General features: G+C 42.2%; 1 protein-coding gene across 6 annotated transcripts in view; it reads left to right on the top strand.

Annotated features, from left to right (window-relative positions):
* The window catches only part of OCLN (occludin), a 52,400-nt gene extending 47,918 nt beyond the window's left edge, over nt 1–4,482 (top strand). For 5 of the 6 annotated variants that reach the window (XM_078884704.1, XM_078884696.1, XM_078884712.1 and 2 more), the window contains 2 exons: nt 1,752–1,793; nt 1,955–4,482. In XM_078884704.1, the coding sequence (XP_078740830.1) occupies nt 1,752–1,793; nt 1,955–2,053 (141 nt within the window). In that variant the 3' untranslated portion in view covers nt 2,054–4,482. The remainder of the gene's footprint in view (nt 1–1,751; nt 1,794–1,954) is intronic. The other variant, XM_078884730.1, reaches the window with a different exon arrangement.
* Nucleotides 4,483–18,297: the final 13,815 nt, after the last annotated feature.

Below are 18,297 nucleotides of genomic sequence, written 5' to 3'. Positions count from 1 at the left end.
AGGCCTCCTGAAAAATAATCCTCAGGTCGGGAAAGTTTTCTTGGTAAATATGGCAATATAATCAATATAATACTGGTAGGAACGAAGTGGACCAGACCACCAATAGATTATATCGTCCGTCCGTCCGTCCGTCCGTGTATCAACATCGACCCCTACTGCAAACACTTGGCAGGACCCTACAAAAACCTTTTGACTCAGTGGGGCTTTCCTGGCTTAACAAGTGTAATAATACATTATGTTTATATTCTTTGGTTATTCGTTCCTACCAGCCCACCCCGCAGGGTCCTGTTTATATTCTCAGATACAGTACGCTTTTGGGTTAATCTCAATCGCTGCACGTAGAAATAACCGACATTTGGGTTTGCATTTAATTCTGTGGTGCTCCACTTCAAAGGAGTATTTGACAAATTAAGGACAGAACGAATTATTTGGTGATACTGAATTGGCAGTGGTGCACAGGCACAAATAACCAATAAAATGAACACATGCATCAATTATGCTGCTTTAAATGGGAAAAGTACATTAAAAATATAGTAGGCAACGTTTTGGGCGATTATATTTATGTTTCGGGCATATGATCCATGTGTTATGAAGAAGAGCCATTGCCCAAAACATCACCTCTATATATGGTGTTATCTTCTTCTTGGTTCTTTCGGTAAAGTCACGTAGAAGGGAAGTAATAAAATAATAAAAATAAAACATAATAAAATAATTCTCACGACGTTTCGGCCACAACGCAAGCAGCCGTCCTCAGGTGAAGACCAGGTCTGCTTGCGTTGTGGCCGAAACGTCGTGAGAATTATTTTATTATGTTTTATTTTTATTATTTTATTACTTCCCTTCTACGTGACTTTACCGAAAGAACCAAGAAGATGAATCCCTGCAGTCATGAAAGCTTTAAATCGAAATATGATGTTATCTTTTACGGTTGGGTTATATGCATAGAATAACTTATTACACCTATGAAGATGGAGCAGTCTTATAGTTTTGTAAACTATACTATTGAAGGGTAATGGGTGAAGACCTGTGCTGTCACTTCTGGGTCCTTCCATTGTATGATATGTGACAGTTCCTCCTAGGGGGGTAGGTTATAACAGAATTATGCTTAGCATGCACATGCTGGTAGAGGATTGATAATACAATTGGTGATGCATGCTAAAACATACAATTTGCTTCGCTTAGACGGAACATTTTAATAGCATACAGGTGTATATATATCTTAAGACTTTATTTTCTAATAGATTGTAGTTACCAATTGACAAATGAATTGGGAGATATATAGATGTTGTTATAAACATTACAAATGTATCCTTTAATCCTTCCGTTTTAAATCTTAAATATTCCCATCAATGCATATTCCCTGCTATGGCATACGGGTCAGAAACACCGAGACTGACAAAGAAAACCGAATGAAGGCTGCGAACACAAATCATGGAGAGGTGCACATTCAGAATTGCACTGAGAGACAGAAAGAGAAACGCTAGGATCGGAGAACAAATGTCTATCGGAGATATCGAATTGACTTGTAAGAAATATTCAAACACGGGTAAAAATAATAACACAAAAGGGACAGTGTCAAGTCACGTGAGTTAGTAACAGCATGTAACATTTAAGAGTTTAATTCAAAAGTGTTAGATTGAGTCATTCACATGTCACAGAGATGTGCATCATTCGTTTTTTTCCTGATTTTTTTTTGCCACCGTTAGAATGCAGTCACTAACAGGCAGCAATGTGTGTGTGTTATGCCACAGGATGCAGCTGAGCAGTTTAACAGACTAAAAGACATCAAACAAGTAAGTAAAGTCACTCGGACTTGAACGCACTGCACGTTTGTAGATATTTCTCACACACTTTGAAATATATGTGTTGCTTGGAAGGCTATTTATTGATGTATTTCCCATCGGGCACTTGTGTCTATAAAACTGTTGATATATACCGACTGTCTTTTTGTCAGACGCAGGCCTACAAGGACAAGAAGCAGCACTGCAAAGAGCTCAAGCGCACCGTCACTCACATCAAGCAGATGGTTTCCGACTATGATCGCGCCAAGTGAGAAGCCATTTTTTTAGGGAGCCTTTGACAGAGCATGGTTTGTCATTTTGGCTTTTTATCCTTGGTGGGTTTTTTTAAGCTTAAGTAGTTGAATAAGTGGTTCACTCCTGAAAACCTTTTTTTGATAAGTGCCGAGGTAAGATCATTTGACCCATTGGGTCATTGAATTATTTTGGTCCATGTTTTTTTAAAATAGAAAAGAAACTGCTACTCTTGTATTTTGACGTCATAAAAATTATTTTGTTCTGAAATGTGTTATTAGCTGCAATACTGATTATTTTGTGATGTTGCTTTCTACTGATTGTGCATTAAACTGGTGGGCTTATATGGAAATGCTTAATGTGCGAGGAGAAATATAATGCTCTATACGTCTTAAGCGACAGCAGCGTACACTTATGTCCGTATTCTTCGTCACAGCTCACACAGGCTTTGGCTCTGGCTCCAGTGAGCCGGCTCAAAGCCATGCTGAACTTGAGCCCGGCTCTGAGCATGGTGCCCAACCATCTCCAGGGTGTCCATGAGCTGAGCTAAGCCATGGCTGATTCAGTCATCCATCTTTTAAATAAATTGACCAACTGAAGCCTGAGCTGAGTCATTTTATAGGCCAGGCCAGAGCGGAGCCGTGACTAAGAATATGGCCCCTAAGAGTAGAGCTTCACCTTTTTGCCTATTTCCCACATTTAGTTAGTTCACTGATGGATGAAGGACTCCACACCATGTGCCGGCCATGAGGGGTCTTGTTTGACGATTCTTCACCGTGCTGGTCTGTGTGGGTTGGTGGGAGGGGGCAGGGAGTGTGAGGCTGGAGGGACCGGTTAAGATTACACTCGCCACTGGTGTTGTCTGAGACCAAGGAATCCATGCCAGGTAACTGGGTTCAGTGCAGTGTGATAACCACTGCTCAACCCCATTTGTATATCCCTAAAACGTGAATATATTGCAGATTTGACATGGTATGCGCAGCTGCATTCTTAATTGCACACGATGTAAATGTACACACCTGGTTTAGAGACCCCTCTCTGGGCTACATCATCACGTGGTGGTTTGAACATCGAACAATTCCTGAAAGAGCAATCAACTGACAATTAAATAGTTGGAATTTGCTTGATCAGAATGTGTAAATCTGCAATGGATCCTTTGCCATTAATTCAGGTGATGCTCTACTGTAATTATGTATTGTGGGAAGAGTGAATCGAATAGAAGATGTAACATTTAAGAGAATTACTGCATATTAACTTTAATAGTCTTAATTGAGATTCATGTACTTTTGTTGGTACGTGTACCTTCATGCATGAATTGAATTAATTACACTTTGACCTTGCTCTGACGGGCCTTGATTTGCTGTGATCTCTGTGTAAATGACTTTGTGGTCTCTATAACATTGGAATGCAATGCCTTTTGAAAGCAGAATTAATAAAAAGAAGTACTCTAAAAGGTAAAAAAATTCTACAATATAACTCGAGATGCGGTGAAATTTATTATCGCACTGGCCTTGCAATCCAGATGTTGCCGGGCCATCCTCCCGGCACGGCAGTTGAAACAATGGGCCAATATGTTAAGCCCCCACCTGCCTCTGTCCACCCAGCAGTATAAATGGGTACCACCACAGTGAAGTCGATCAGTCGGTCGCATTTGGTGGGCAAGAAGCAGCCAAATACTCTCCATAAGGGCTTTCTAGAGCTCCCTCTTGTGGGAGGCCCATTCATCGGTAGTAGTGCAAGCAGGCAATTGCAGCGCTGCACCTTTTACAACATGACTTGTCATGCAACAACAATTTTTATTTGTACGTAAGGTGATCGTACAAATTGGTTATAACTGGAGATTGCTTGGGCAGTTTTGCTTGTTTAGATCAAGGTCCAAGCCTAATTTATAGAGGGAATATTGAACTAAGTTTGGTTAAGGATAATGTTTTAAAGCATGACACCTGGCAATTCAACACTGTAAAGATGTGTGTAACTGGACAGCTGTGAGAAGAGCTTCATAGCTCATCGGATTTCTCCAGGATAAATAAAAATTCTGTAATATTTTTTGACTGATTATAAAGAAATGTTCACCCTCAGTAAACCAATGAATGTGATCGTTTGAAAGAAAAAATAATGTACAACACATTTGGTAACAGCACATGTATGTAAAATATGTATTTTTTAAGCTTGTTGTGGTATTAAAACATGTGTATGTGTTTGGTATGTGTATATCAATTGTTACTTGCTTTGACATATAACATACAAATGTTTATGGTCATTTTAAGTTGGGGTAAGTTTCGATACCGCTTGATCGTGTCTGGTGGTGGGAATTTATTTGTAAGTTCATTTTAAACATAATTAATATTCACATATTCTAGACTTAACATTTGTATTTTTTCTCATAGAATGTAAACTTTGTTGATACACACAGACAAAAAAATAAACTCTTTTTGTTAAATACCATGAATGTGATGTAATGTTTGTTTCATTCTGTATATTTGCCTTGCATCGCTAAACGCCAAAACTAAGGGCGGTTGTAAAACACAATTGTTAAAATGTCTTTCTGTGTTGTGATGTAAAGCTCAAAACGTCATAGATTAAGCCGTCCATATTTTATGCCCAATGACATTCCAATTATTATTTATAATAAGTTACTGTTGGGTTGGATTGTGTAGGTATATTGCCAATATTCAGCTCTACCCTCTGCCACTCAACAGAGCCAATAAAATAAAGTTGCCACGTGCACAACTATGCTAACTGAATTGTTTTTTCAGTGCACTGGAATGTTTAAAAAGCAAGCAAGATTTTGGCAATTTAAAAGCCTATGTGAATAGAATTTACTTTCCAGTTGTGCTATTGGTGTCATGCCTAGAGATTAATGAAGTTCCATCCAGAACTCGAAACCTAACGGTGCATCACCCGGTGTCATCGAACAGCCCAAGAAGATGATATCACAACTGCAGGTCACCTCTATAGACATCTTTACACAATGGGGGGCCACCTTCCAATGCCTTTTTAAAAAACATGTTTGTTCTGTGTTCATGAAACCAGATCTGGAAGAAGCCAATTTCCTTGAAAAGCCAAATGATTGTTTTATTGCACATGGTGTGATTATGGGTGGCTGCCCAGATTCGAACCCAGTGTTCAGCATCCCTGAACTATCATTCACACTGCAGTGTTCTTACCATGTGGAACAACGTTAGCGGCTTGTTTTCCTCACTAGGCTTTGTTGTACAGGTTTCTCCTGCTTTATGTGGGAGATAATGCCCAAGAAAAGTGCTCACAAAGCAAAACTGCACAAAATGTAGTCCCATGTCCAACCGGATGCGTGTGGATTCAAACTGCGTATAGCAAATCTTGGGTAGAAATCGGTTAGCCGCATGTACACGGAATCGCACAAACTGCCCCCATGTAAAGCGAGGGAAACCTGTATTTAAAAATTGCCAATGAAAATTAAGTTTACATAAACAATTATTTAAGATTGCCATATATTAAGCATACATCTACTATATATTAAGCATTCATTTTGTTGTAACTGTTTGGTGTTTAGATGTATGCTTAATATGTATAGTGAAAACAGCAGTACATATACATTGAGTGCTATTGATGTTTAATAATGAGCTGCTCAACCTGTGTTCCCATTTAACTCCTTATTGGCTTTCCTTCATATTAAACTACAGGAAAGTGGAGTATTTTGAACATGTCCATTAAATATCCTTTTGGTAAATTGAATTAAATGTCTGACATGGACAAATAGTAAATCAATGTCTAATGTAATTGACGATGCTTTTCAAAGGCTTTGTAATATACAAAGTGTGTAGAAATTGGTCAGTTGTAAATATCTATATATGAAGATATTTAAAAAATGCTCGCAGAGTGTAAGTACAGAGCAATACATTTGCTTGCGTTATGCCCTATACATGATTTATTAATACAAAGGCTTGGTATATAAAGATGTTAAAATGTACAAACAGACATGTCGGGTCAGTGATTTGCTGCTCAAATGAGCATTTAAGTGGCGCTCATCCCTTTACGTTTCTGAGCCAGTGGTGGAAATTCCTTAAACCTATGCCAGGGCGAGTCTAAGATATAGTACAACCACTTAACTTCCCTACAAAGTGGTAGTATTTTGTCGAGCCTGGAGCGATGATGGGCTGAATCAACCCCCAAACCGGGGTTTGGACTTGGAGCCAAGCCACTCACTATCCCGCGGAACCACCTTGTTGTTTATTATAGTACTTTAGTAGCCCAGGCATCTTTAAAGTTCCTATACGAAAGTATACAAATATGTAGCTTGCGAAGAAACATAGTTTGGAGTTTATATTTGTCAAAACACTTGTACTGTTCTTCAGTGTAGGAATAAGAAGAATAACTCCCCGAGAGCCTCACAGAGTCTCAAGACTTAGGAGGGGTCCTGATTTGGGATGTTTTGCCAATCGCATTCATGAGTATTTACCACGTGGGAGGAAACTGGAAACCCCATGCATGCAAGGTTTGACACTCGGCACTACCAGCTCCTGACCACGTCATTGTTACAGGACTGCAGCGCCTGATAAGCCGTGTGGGTCATCCAAATACCTACCGGGCCTAACTCTGCCCAGCTTTTAAGGTGTGGTGAAAATTTGTGCATTTCAGTTTTTCCTTTCATGTTTTTTGTTTGTTCCCAGCATATACTCAACCGTATGCCAATATTTGGCTTTCAAGCTCTTTTTAAATCCTTTATATTAAGTTCGCTTGCTTGCTTGCGTGCTTGCATGCTTGCTTACGACCGTGCAAATCTTTCGGTCGTTTTTTAACCCACTTCCCGTGATCCAATCGAGCTGACATTTTCCACACAGACTCGTTGTGCGTGACAATTAAGTTTCGTGAAAAAATGTTTCTAAAATTTTACACTGTTTAGGGAAACATTTTTTATATTTAATTACCAATTGCTTAATGGTGGCAGACAATCATCTGACCCATAGCTGGCAGCCATCTCAAGCCAGAGGACGAGAGGACTCTAGCCGCCACGCATATAAAGGATTTAGAGTGAAAAACTTTGTTTTTACGGGTTAATTTTTAAAATCCTTTATATTAAGTTCACTTGGTTGCTTGCTTAGGACCGTGCAAATCTTTCGGTAGTTTTTTAACCCACTTCCCGTGATCCAATCGAGCTGACATTTTGCACACAGACTCGATGTGCGTGACAATGCATTTTCGTGAAAACATTTTTCCAAAATTTTACACTGTTTAGGGAAAATGTTTTAAATACTTATTTACCAATTGCTTAATGCTGCCAGACAATCATCTGACCCATAGGTGGCAGCCATCTCAAGCCAGAGGACGAGAGGACTCTAGCCGCCACGCATATAAAGGATTTATAGTGAAAACCTTTGTTTTTACGGGTTAATTTTTTATTTTTACAAGATATGGGGATTAAGTTTTACGATTTGTTGGACAGTCAGTTTCTGCTATAACGCGTGTTTTCATAATGCGAATTGGATAACATAATGAACGTATTAGGGAACATTTTTATAACGCGGATGCAAATTGGACAATGCGATTGAGTGAACGGAGCTACGTCACGCGAGTAGGAATAAGCGGTCGTTACGGCTGCCTTGGCATAGCATCGCACAAGGCATTGGGATACTGCTGGATGCTTCTCGATGCTGCCCACACGCCTCAGTCTTTGTGCAGCCTGCATACGCATCTGGCGTGTTATCGTGGACTGCTTTACCCCATATTATTTGTCGTCTCGCTTTTTGCATACAACCTTGTTGATTTTCATTACAATGAGTGGCTTAGTGACTAACACTGTAACATACCTTTTTCACTCATTTAATGTTTTATTTATTTAATTAACGAATTATATTATTTAACTAAAACAGTAATTATAAAATAACAGACAAATCAACAATAATATAACATGAAAAATGTCAGTAATCGTTGGTGTTTTCGAAATCTACTAACCCCTAACCCCTTAATTCTTCCCATTTAATTAATGGTTATTATAACGCGAATTTTCCAGAACAGACTTTATTTGGATTAATCACCGCGAGACGCAATATACAAATGGTAGTACTGTATACTTGGGTTCGAAAATATAAAGTTCAACGTAATCTTGGAGTGGGCTCAATACAAATTTTAGCTATCCATATTTTCGAGTAAAAAGCTTAGACAGCTATTGGTGGGGTTTATTCTTTTCACTTCGCTTTTTAATCCCTTCATGAGCATCATGCGAATTTGCATGTACGTCTTTCACAACCAGCTGTATCACGTGTGCCTTTATGCATTCATACATTACATGCATGTGGACGGTGGATACGTTTCAGATGTCATTTTTCGGATATGGGATTTTATTTTTAGATGTAATTTCAGATTGTATTTAGGATTTTTAAATTTTAATTAATGACATTTTGACAACGTTCAAGTTAACTATTGCATTTGTTTCATGGTTAACATTTTTGCAATACAAGTAGAATTTTTACGTGAATATTTCTTATTTTAGTAATTTAACCCAAAGTGACACCACGGGACATAATTTGTACTTGACATTTTTTCGACGTTTTGTGTTTTCATTGATTCAAATGATCACATTTCACGCATAAGCATTTAAAAGGTATGAAAAGCAAAAACATTTCAAATGCCAAGAATACTCAGTAATATCTAAAATTGGGCCTCAAATTCCAATATCTGCAAAATGTCATTTTAAACTAATTCCTTATGTATATGCACATGTACTATATTGATGAATAATCAATGTAAATTGGTTATCACAGTTGGCTATGTACGGTGCGAAAGAAGTTCAACATGTTAATTGAAACCACAAATATAGTGACACTGAGCTCCACAAACATAAATTAATTATTACTGTATAGGAGATAAAGAAGACCATGTACTCTGAAAAACAATACATCTGTCAATACACAGCAATGTTTTCAGTTGGGGTGTAGATCTGCGTTTCATTGTGGTATGGAAAAGGATTATCCTTATAGATTTTTCAGACCCAAGCTCTGTCAAACACTGGATTATCAGCGGAAGATCTCTTATCCTCGTGGCATGTGACATGCTGTGAATAATCCTCATTAAAGAGTCGCCGCTTGAGCAAGGACCGGAGAGAGACGCTGCCCCGCTATACTCTCGCCCTAACGGGAAAGGAGAGAAGTGTTCACCATGTCATATATAAAGCCAATAAGAGTAGCAGTTGCTATAGAGACAACTGTATGCCTGAATACGGCTCTCGCAACTTGAGGGCAGCACGGACATGCGTTAGGCCGTCAAAAAATACACTGGTCAAAAAAAAAATTCTGGCCTGGACTTTTGCAGCTGTTTTAGACTAATTTCAGGGTGCTGATTCCAAATCTCATCTCAGATTTGCTCTATCACATCTCATCTTTATGCTATCGGCATACCCCATTTTCATTGATTTTACCCGAAATTAACTCTGTCACTTATGATTGCAAGTTGTTGCGAGTCAGTGACTGCTTTAGTGTTAAAATATGGTGTTGTATTTTTAGGATAGTGTGTTTATAATATCATTTTATGCAGATATCCACATTTATTTAATATTTTTTTTCTGCAGTTTTAATTGAAAATGCAATATTTGATATCTCAAAAACCTGATGTGATAGACAAAACTGATACCAGATTTGGAACCAGCACCCCAAAATTACCTTAAACGCGTTGGAATACCTTATGCCAGAAAAAGTGTGTTGACCAGTGATATATACACGTTCCAAAAGTGTAATTGCAAGAATGCACTGTTACTTACGGAGAATAGGAAAACGTATGCCGAAGGACCCTGGGTGTGCAACCCGGAGGGAAACATTACGGACAGACGCGGCTGGTGTGCTTCTGTGGCATGTCCCCCTGCGTCACCAAGCTGTGGGCAGAGACGAGTGCAGACATCCACGCTCACTACTCAGGAGGCAGAGCCACTGACGCTGGGTGTGCATTTCAAACTCACTTGTCATGGGCGAGGCTGACATTAGGTCTCTCTTGTCTTCTTTGTCTAAGGGCTGGTCCGTGACTCCAGCTTCCTCCATCCCATCCGGGACCACATCTTCATCTCGAAAACACCGCACTCCTGACTTGGGTATCTTGAGCCACAACTGGGGGAGGAGAGTCCAGGTGGCTTCCTCTTACCTGCCTCAAAAATATCGGGGTTTTTTTTGGTGACGCCATCACCGGCTCGGCTTTAACATCGTGGCCTGGCTAATTAGGTACAGCCACTGAATCCATGAAACCACAGTAGCATCGTACCAATTCAGGTGCAGTACCGTTTTGTTTTTAGTCTTGTTGTCCTTTGTCCCTTTGTAGATATAAGAGCTGTTTTCGCCATGAGTATAGAGCGCAGTGGCTTTTGGCTAACCATCGAAGAGACGCTCACTGCATCACAGGTTTTCAGATGCGCTTCTGCGGCCGTCTGGAACATTCACCCTTCCGATATTATGAAGCCATTAGAGCTCTGCACTTTAAAATCTAGATTCATAACGAATTTCTTTCAAATTGCTTCCTTTTATTTTGTTGTCCTTCCCCCCCCACGCATCTGATTAGTACGGTTGGATACATACGGTGCAAAAGAAGTTTAACATTCTGTCTTGTCGTGTTTGAATTGTGACCCTGCAAAGACATCTTCAACTCATAAGTAGAATTGCATCATGTTCCGCATCAACTGGAGCAGTGTTCCAAGGGCAAAGGGGCTGTTACTGACTATAAATATCCCACTCCTACCTGTGAATGATTATCTCCATGTGCAGCAGTATTAAAAAAAACTGTATCTGTTCTGTCGTTCACAGCGAGAGTGATGTCTCTACAAATACTGTGCAGTGCTGTACTACATATGAATTTGCTTTTGCATCTCTGTGTTTCTAAGTAGCCACGTATGGTTATAACCATATTGTTAACGTCGCAGGAAGACATGTTGTATATGAATGAGTATGTATGTTATCGTATACACACATAATTAATTTAAAAACGTCACCACATCGGTCATTAACACCATCTTACAAGAGAAAAGCATAATTGCCTAAAGTTTCAGGCAGTTGCAGGAGACAGGTTGAATATATTTTACTTGCCTCTAGTAAATCACACTTTACACTAATGACAATTGTGATGATTTTTTTTCTATACATAAATACAAGATAAACTGTCCATGTTCAAAACACTCAATATAAATACGTTGATAGGTTCATAATAAGTAGGATTTCCATGCCATTTATCGACCCAGGAAAGCCACACTGAGTCTAATTTTTTTTTCAGGAGAGTCCTGCATTGCATTGCTCGGTCAATACCGTTAATCATGGGTTTGGCATATGGAAGAAAACCGAAGTACCTGCATCAGGGGACAACACGCAACACAATCATCTCCTGGCCACCTTGTAGCCCCATACCCACAACACCTTGACAAGCCTCACCCATCTCAAGCACTAACCGGGCTTCTCTGTCTTGTGTAGCTTCTGAGACCCGACAAGATCGGGCACAGTTTAACATCATTCGCGGGCCATATCAACTTAAAAATTAGCCTGTTATATTTGGTCAAACATTTCATTAACTCGCCCCTAATGTGATGGCTAGAACTGCTTCTCTTTGGCGAGGCGTGTGATGTTAGCTGGTATTGATGACGTTGCTACTCGCAACTGCTTTTCCAGGTTTGCTCCTAGATTTATTGAATTTCGAGTCCTGCCTGCGGTTGCCTTGGCAGGGCCAGACCAAATGATTTCGCGGGCCTTACACGGCCCGCGGGCCGGACGTTCCCCACCCCTGGGCTACACGGAGCGTAAGACATTGGCGTGCTTTGGGGTTGCCTTGCCCGCTGACAAAATCCTACAGCTGTAGGCTGCCCTGTGGCTGAGGGCCCCCGCAGGTGATATACACGGGATGTTGACAACTGTACTTGTATTGAGATGCCCTTAAAATCTAAATTGTATTGTGGTGTCATTGCAATTGAGAGTATTTGGCTGCTGTACATTTCCAGCATGATAAGCCACTTCGTTGAGCCATCATTTGTGGCCAGGTCGCTTCTGAAAAATAACTATATAGCTCAGTGGGCCTTAGCTGGCATTTTTGTTTGCTTAAAATGAAAAAAAGGATTGAAAAAAAAACAGTTTTTATTTTGTACCGACTCTGGACATTCACATATCCGACCTTTTCACATTTTCCCAAATACCACACAGAGTCCAGGGCAAGTCGGATACGCGGCGTTGCACTGTAGAGGAACATGGAGAGTATTCACTGCCGCTACCGTCAGCATGTGCGCGGTTTATCTATCCTCGCTTCGCTGACAGAACACCGCGGTTTTATTTGTGGCCTGTGGCCGGGCATGGTATATTTATGACGGCTTCTGAGCGTGAAACCTATGCCGTGGACTGTAACGCCTTTCTGGAAGGCTGCTTGGTCAGAGAACTTCGGCGTATTAGATAGAGTGAAGCATTGTTAAATTTACAAAAAATTTGATATTTATAAACTTTACTGGCGAATTGCCCGATGATGCTGGATGCAATTACCAGCGAAACGTCGTACTCAAATTGTAAATGTTGTGGTTTCACGCTTCAACACACCGGTGGGCTAAAGCAGTGAACTATTTGTCTTTTGTCAACGTGACACTTTTTTACTGATTGGCCGTGTCGGGTGGTGGAGGGTTACGACACATTTATAAATAACGCGATCTCAACCCAAAAAGTTGATTATGAATAATATTGGTCGCGAAAGCCTACGTGTTAAACTGATCAGTGTAATTTATTACCATTTTGCAAATCTAATGCTGCATGCATGTACGTTTTCACAGCCGTTTGCCGCAATCCACTGCTGGATGAGTACCCTATCCATTCCATGCGGGACCCCCGGATTAATTGTCTATACTTCACCACGCTGGTCATTGCAGGTAGGTGAAGGTGGAGCATAGAAGTATAGTACAATGCCTTCTGCTGCTCCCACGTAGCCCTGGAGTCTATAACGACCTTCTGTGCACGGTGGGGTTGCCCATTCACATACACTATCCAGGCTCAACGCCGCTTCGCTTCTGAGATTTGATGAACATGCGTGCATTCAGAGTGGGTCGGTCATAGGCCATATCTTGTGTGTGCATTCGTTACTCAACCTTCTATTATGCGGCCCGCGTGATGCTGTAGCAAAACGCCAGTTTGGTGTTTGGGACTCGGCACCTCCTCGTTCGGGCGTCATTGTTCATACCACTTGATTAGAAGCCAACGACGGCGGTTGTCACGGAGAGTCTCACCCTCACCATACGAAGGACACATATTTGCAGTGTGTTGATGTGGCTTTCTCACGGCTCGATGTACGAGAAATGCTCTTAAAGGCTGCTCTTTTTGGGATAGCCGTGGCGAGCGCTGCTCCTTTATCACTCGCGACGTTTCGCCTCCCACGCTGGAGGCATTTTTACTGCCTGAAGATGGAGGCATCGCACTGCCTGAAGATGCCTCCATCATGGGAGGCGAAACGTCGCGTAGGAGACAGGAACAACGCTTGCCATGGCTATCCCAAAAAGAGCAGCTCTTAAGAGCAATTTCCTCCAAAGTTCATGTTGATATGTCAATTCAAACTTCTTGACTCTAGCACTTGGCTCTTTTAAATGTAACTAGTTATAATTCGCAGCCCGGCACTATTTGTTTATGGACGGTGAAGGCTTCCCATACTCTTTGGACAATGGCCATCATCACTGCTGGTCTTCAGCTAATGGTCGGAATTGCTGGTGTCTATGCCAATACGCAATCTCGTCTCGCTGTTATATTTTGTATATATATATAATTTATTCCAAGCTTGATAGTGGAGTCATGCCGTGAGGCGATTTAAAACAAATCATCCAGATCTCTCACAATTAGTAGAGAAACATCAAACACCGTCCCAGGGGGATGGACCCCTACAAATATGGCATCATAAAACTAATTTTGAATCCATTTAAATAGCCACCACCTAGAATAGAGTAAGAGGTGAAGGTGCAGCCCTGCAATTGCTTGCCCCACAGCCCGATGAAGGGCCTCCACTAGAGGGAGCTCTGGAGTGCCCCTCTCGATGGGAAGTTTGGCCTACTCCTCCAGGTTTGTTAGGCATCTTGGACGATGGTGGCGGTACCCGCACTTTACCCCACCGCGCCCGCGACCTGTGATGTACCTGTTCATACCGCTGGTGGACAGAGGCGAGGGGTTCAAGAGATGTGTGTACCCATTGCTGTAACTGCCGCGTCTGACGACTACCTCTGGATTCTAAGCCCGGTGTGCTAATCCGTCGCAAACAACAACGGCACCGCCCGATATCGGACGGTGTACCCTCGCGTAAATGACGTCGCATGTCAAAGCAACATTTTCGGATTCTCAATCTGGTATATGACAAGTGAAACATGAATGTAATTGTGATTTTGTGTGTGTGCAGTCACTGGTGGCGGCGCTACGGTCGCCTAACGGCGTGCAGTGGCCCAGATCTGAACTGGTGATCTCGGCAGTGTTGGTTCAGTGCTCTGACAAGGGGCATTAGCACTCTGAGCTATTTAGCCACGTCTAGAACAGCCCCGGTCTATCCCTAAGCACTATTGACTTCCCATCAAGTGGGTGCTCTCCTGATGGCACTTGTCCATCCCAACGGGTTGCTTGGCTAAAGTTGACAATGACAGTCATCTCGTCGACCGTGTCCCTTCACCGGCTCGTTTATTTTGTGTGTGTGTGTGCGTGCGGGCGCATGTGTATCAGTTCAATTCTGACTAAAGTAAGTGATGACTAAAATTAAAATACCGTACGATAATATAAATAACAGTCGTCAATATGCAATTATGGTGGAGCACACGGGGTGATCAATTTATAGATACCCCACGAGCTTAGCTTGTGACATTGTTAAAGTTGTTTTTTTCAAAGCTTCGACATGCCTCCCATCTGTTTCGATACATTTATTAAATCTTTTAACACTCTTCCTGTCAGATACGGAGCCATCACTCTACAACATTCAGTCACCTGTTGCGAAGAGAGCCGTTACAAATCAGTGGGGTATCTATAAACGAATCACGCTATTTATCATCACAATAGGGAGTAAATATGTTTTTTTTCTTGATCCACGAAGGAATGCTCTCATGGCACTGGAACTCAGAACGAGTGCTGCGCCATAGTTTTACTGAAGTGTCCCTGTTAAAATAAACGTGTCTATGTTTCTTCCTTACAAGCAACGACATCAATGAATGTGCATTTGGCTTTATTCCCCACTCGATATGTTCCGGGAATGCTGCACGGCGAGCTTGGAGTAGGGATTATTTATCGGTAAGCAACTGAATGAATGTGCAGTGGCGGGAGGTTCCTGCAGTGGGCCACATATTGGTTTCAGAGTGAAACACGTGGCTTGTGTTCCGTTACAACGGTATCAGGAACCTAATCGCAAATTGGCTGGAGATTACACAGAAGAGGGCTGAGATCCTTGCTAAGTTTCGCTGGTGCAGAAGCGTTACTTCATGGTCAGAGGACACCTTATTTGAGTCTCCCCTCGTAATATCCCTTATATACGCCGAGCACCAAGATTATTTTAGGAGGGTCCTGCATCATGATCATTGGCCAATGGCAGTAATAAACATTAAATGGCATGTGGTATAAAACCACAGCCCTGGAAAGGGCGCTGTATAAATCCGAAAAAGAATAGAAAGCATATGCAGTAAAACCTTGGATTGCGAGCATAATTCGTTCCGGAAACGTGTTTGTAATCCAAAGCACTCGTATATCAAAGCATTCGTATATCAGTTGTGATCACGTGACGCTCGGCAGACAAAGCGTATACACGTACTACTCGTATTGCAAGACCTCGCTCGTTTATCAAATTAATATTTATTTTAAAAAAATTGCTCATCTTGCAAAACACTCGCAGACCAAGTTACTCGCAATCCAAGGTTTTACTGTATTCATAAAAATGGGGTTAGGTATCATTCAAAGCTCCGCGCTGGTGGATTCAAGGAACCATCGATGTAATGCCATTCCATAGCCACCTCGCAGCTGAAGCCTCCAACGCCTCGCATTCCTCGGCAGCCTCCGGTCGAAGTACTAACCAGGCTCAACTTTGCTGGGTCTCGGCAGCTCATCATCTAGTTAAGTAAAGGATGTTGATACACACAACGACTGGGATCTCATTGCAGTTCCAACTGGAGACCACAAGTTATAACATACTCTAAATTAAATATACTTTATTAATACATATAACTAGGATAACCGGTAATACCCACTCATCGATTTATATAAAAAACAAAGCAAGTGGTTCCGGTTGATTTTAGCAGTCAATGCACGGATTTGCAACACAGTATATGGATAAATAAAAGATAAAGGTGCAGTCCAATAAATTGCTTGCTCGCGACATTGCTGTTGGAAGGACCTCCGCTAGAGGGAGCTCTCGAGGGTGTTGGGTCTCCCTCCACTCGACCACGTGACCTGCCAATCAACTTGTGGTGCGCACATTTATACCGCCTGGGTGGACAGAGGCGAGGGGGGGGGCAGTCAAGGAACGTGGCTCTCATGTTGACACTGCCGCGCCAGGAAATGCAATCTAAAAGGCGACCTCTGGATTGCAAGTCCAGTGTGATAACCATAACACAGCGGCAGCTCCCTTCCTTTCTCAGCTAAGAAAGTAAACAGTGTGCCGTGTATTTATTGGTCGACATGTCTGCAGTAAATGGCGGTGCTGCGGTGGCGAGATGTTAGCTACCTCGCGCGGTATATAGGAGGTCGTGGGTTCAATCCCAGCCCTGACGCCTGCTGTATATTTGGAGTTTGCGGTGTCTCTCTCTCCCCGGAATGTTAACTACCTCGCTCGGTATACAGGAGGTCGTGGGTTCGATCCCAACCCTGACGCCTGCTGTATATTTGGAGTTTTTCGTGTGTCTCTCCTCGTGGTCGCATGGATATTTCCCTGGGTCCTCCGTTTTTTTCTCCACATTTAGAAACATGCGTTTAGCATATTTGGCTGCTATAAATTTCCACATGATAAGCCACTTACGGTAAGCTCTCATTTGTGGCCAGGTCGCTTCTGAAAAAGAGCTTTTTAGCTCAGTGGGCCTTATCTGGTGAAATAAACCTATTACCGTAATGTTCACGTATTTTCATGCGGTTACCAGTACACAAACTAAAAAAATTACAATCCTGACATATTTGTTTTCAGTATGAGAAAAAAAGTATCAGAAAAACTTAAAATTGCCTACTTGTCAATGAATGTACCGCCTCTTTATGGATCAATGTGATTATTGTAGGTTGCATCAGTGGCTGAAATAAGGTTCCCCAAAAATCATAGATGACCTTTATTGGTAACCAGGTAAAAGGTCGTTGAGAGAGGTGTTTCAAGAGACACCTTGGCAAACCTCCCACAACTGGATGCCAAGGTACAGCCCTGCAATTTCTTCTTCACGCCACTGCTGACGGAAGGGCCTCCACTCGGGAGCCCTTCCCCATGCTGAACAGACGTCTTGTGGTGGAAGTGGGAGCACCCACACTTGGCCCCACCTCATGCGACCTGCCCTACTGCTGGGTAGGCAGTGGCTGGGAGGACGGGAGGGTTGAGTAAGGGGGGAGGGATGAAATTAATAAAAGTGCCCATAGTTTTAGGTGCCGCACAGGGAGATCAAATCCAACTGGCGATCTCTGGATTTGCAAGTCCAATATGGCTATAGCCTGCGTGTAAGGACTGTACAGGGAAATGTATGAGCAGCAAAATAATCCACAGCTTCATGGGAATGCGTCGATCCTCGCCATACATTGACCAGCCACTTCGTTGAGCTAACATTTATGATAGCCAGGTCCCTTCTGAAAGAGAGCTATGCAGCTCAGTGGGTGCCTTTTACCGGATCTATACAAATAAATTACCTAGTTGCTTTTGTATCTACTCCACATGCGTTCACGGCGTCGCCGTCTGGCTGCGCGTGTGCACGCCGCTGATGCTGCTCGTGTCTTGTCGGGCCCCACACGACCCTCCTCCACCCCCCGGGAAGTACGAGAAGGAGGTTGAGGTGGACAGTTTAACACGTAGGCTTTCGCGACCAATATTATTCATAATCAACGTTTTTGGGTTTAGATCGCGTTATTTATAAATGTGTCGTAACCCTCCACCACCCGACACGGGCCAATCAGTAAAAAAGTGTCACGTTGACAAAAGACAAATTAGTTCACTGCTTTAGCCCACCGGTGTGTTGAAGCGCGAAACCACAACATTTACAATTTGAGTAGCACGACGTTTCGCTGGTAATTGCATCCAGCATCATAGGGCAATTCGCCAGAATGGTGAGGCTCTGCTGTGTCTCCCGTTCTTATATAGAGCAGCAGCAGGGTGACGTCAT

The sequence above is a fragment of the Lampetra fluviatilis genome, chromosome 3, assembly GCF_964198595.1.
Source record: "Lampetra fluviatilis chromosome 3, kcLamFluv1.1, whole genome shotgun sequence".
Taxonomy (NCBI): domain Eukaryota; kingdom Metazoa; phylum Chordata; class Hyperoartia; order Petromyzontiformes; family Petromyzontidae; genus Lampetra; species Lampetra fluviatilis.
This window is presented reverse-complemented; position numbering and strand designations above follow the sequence as displayed.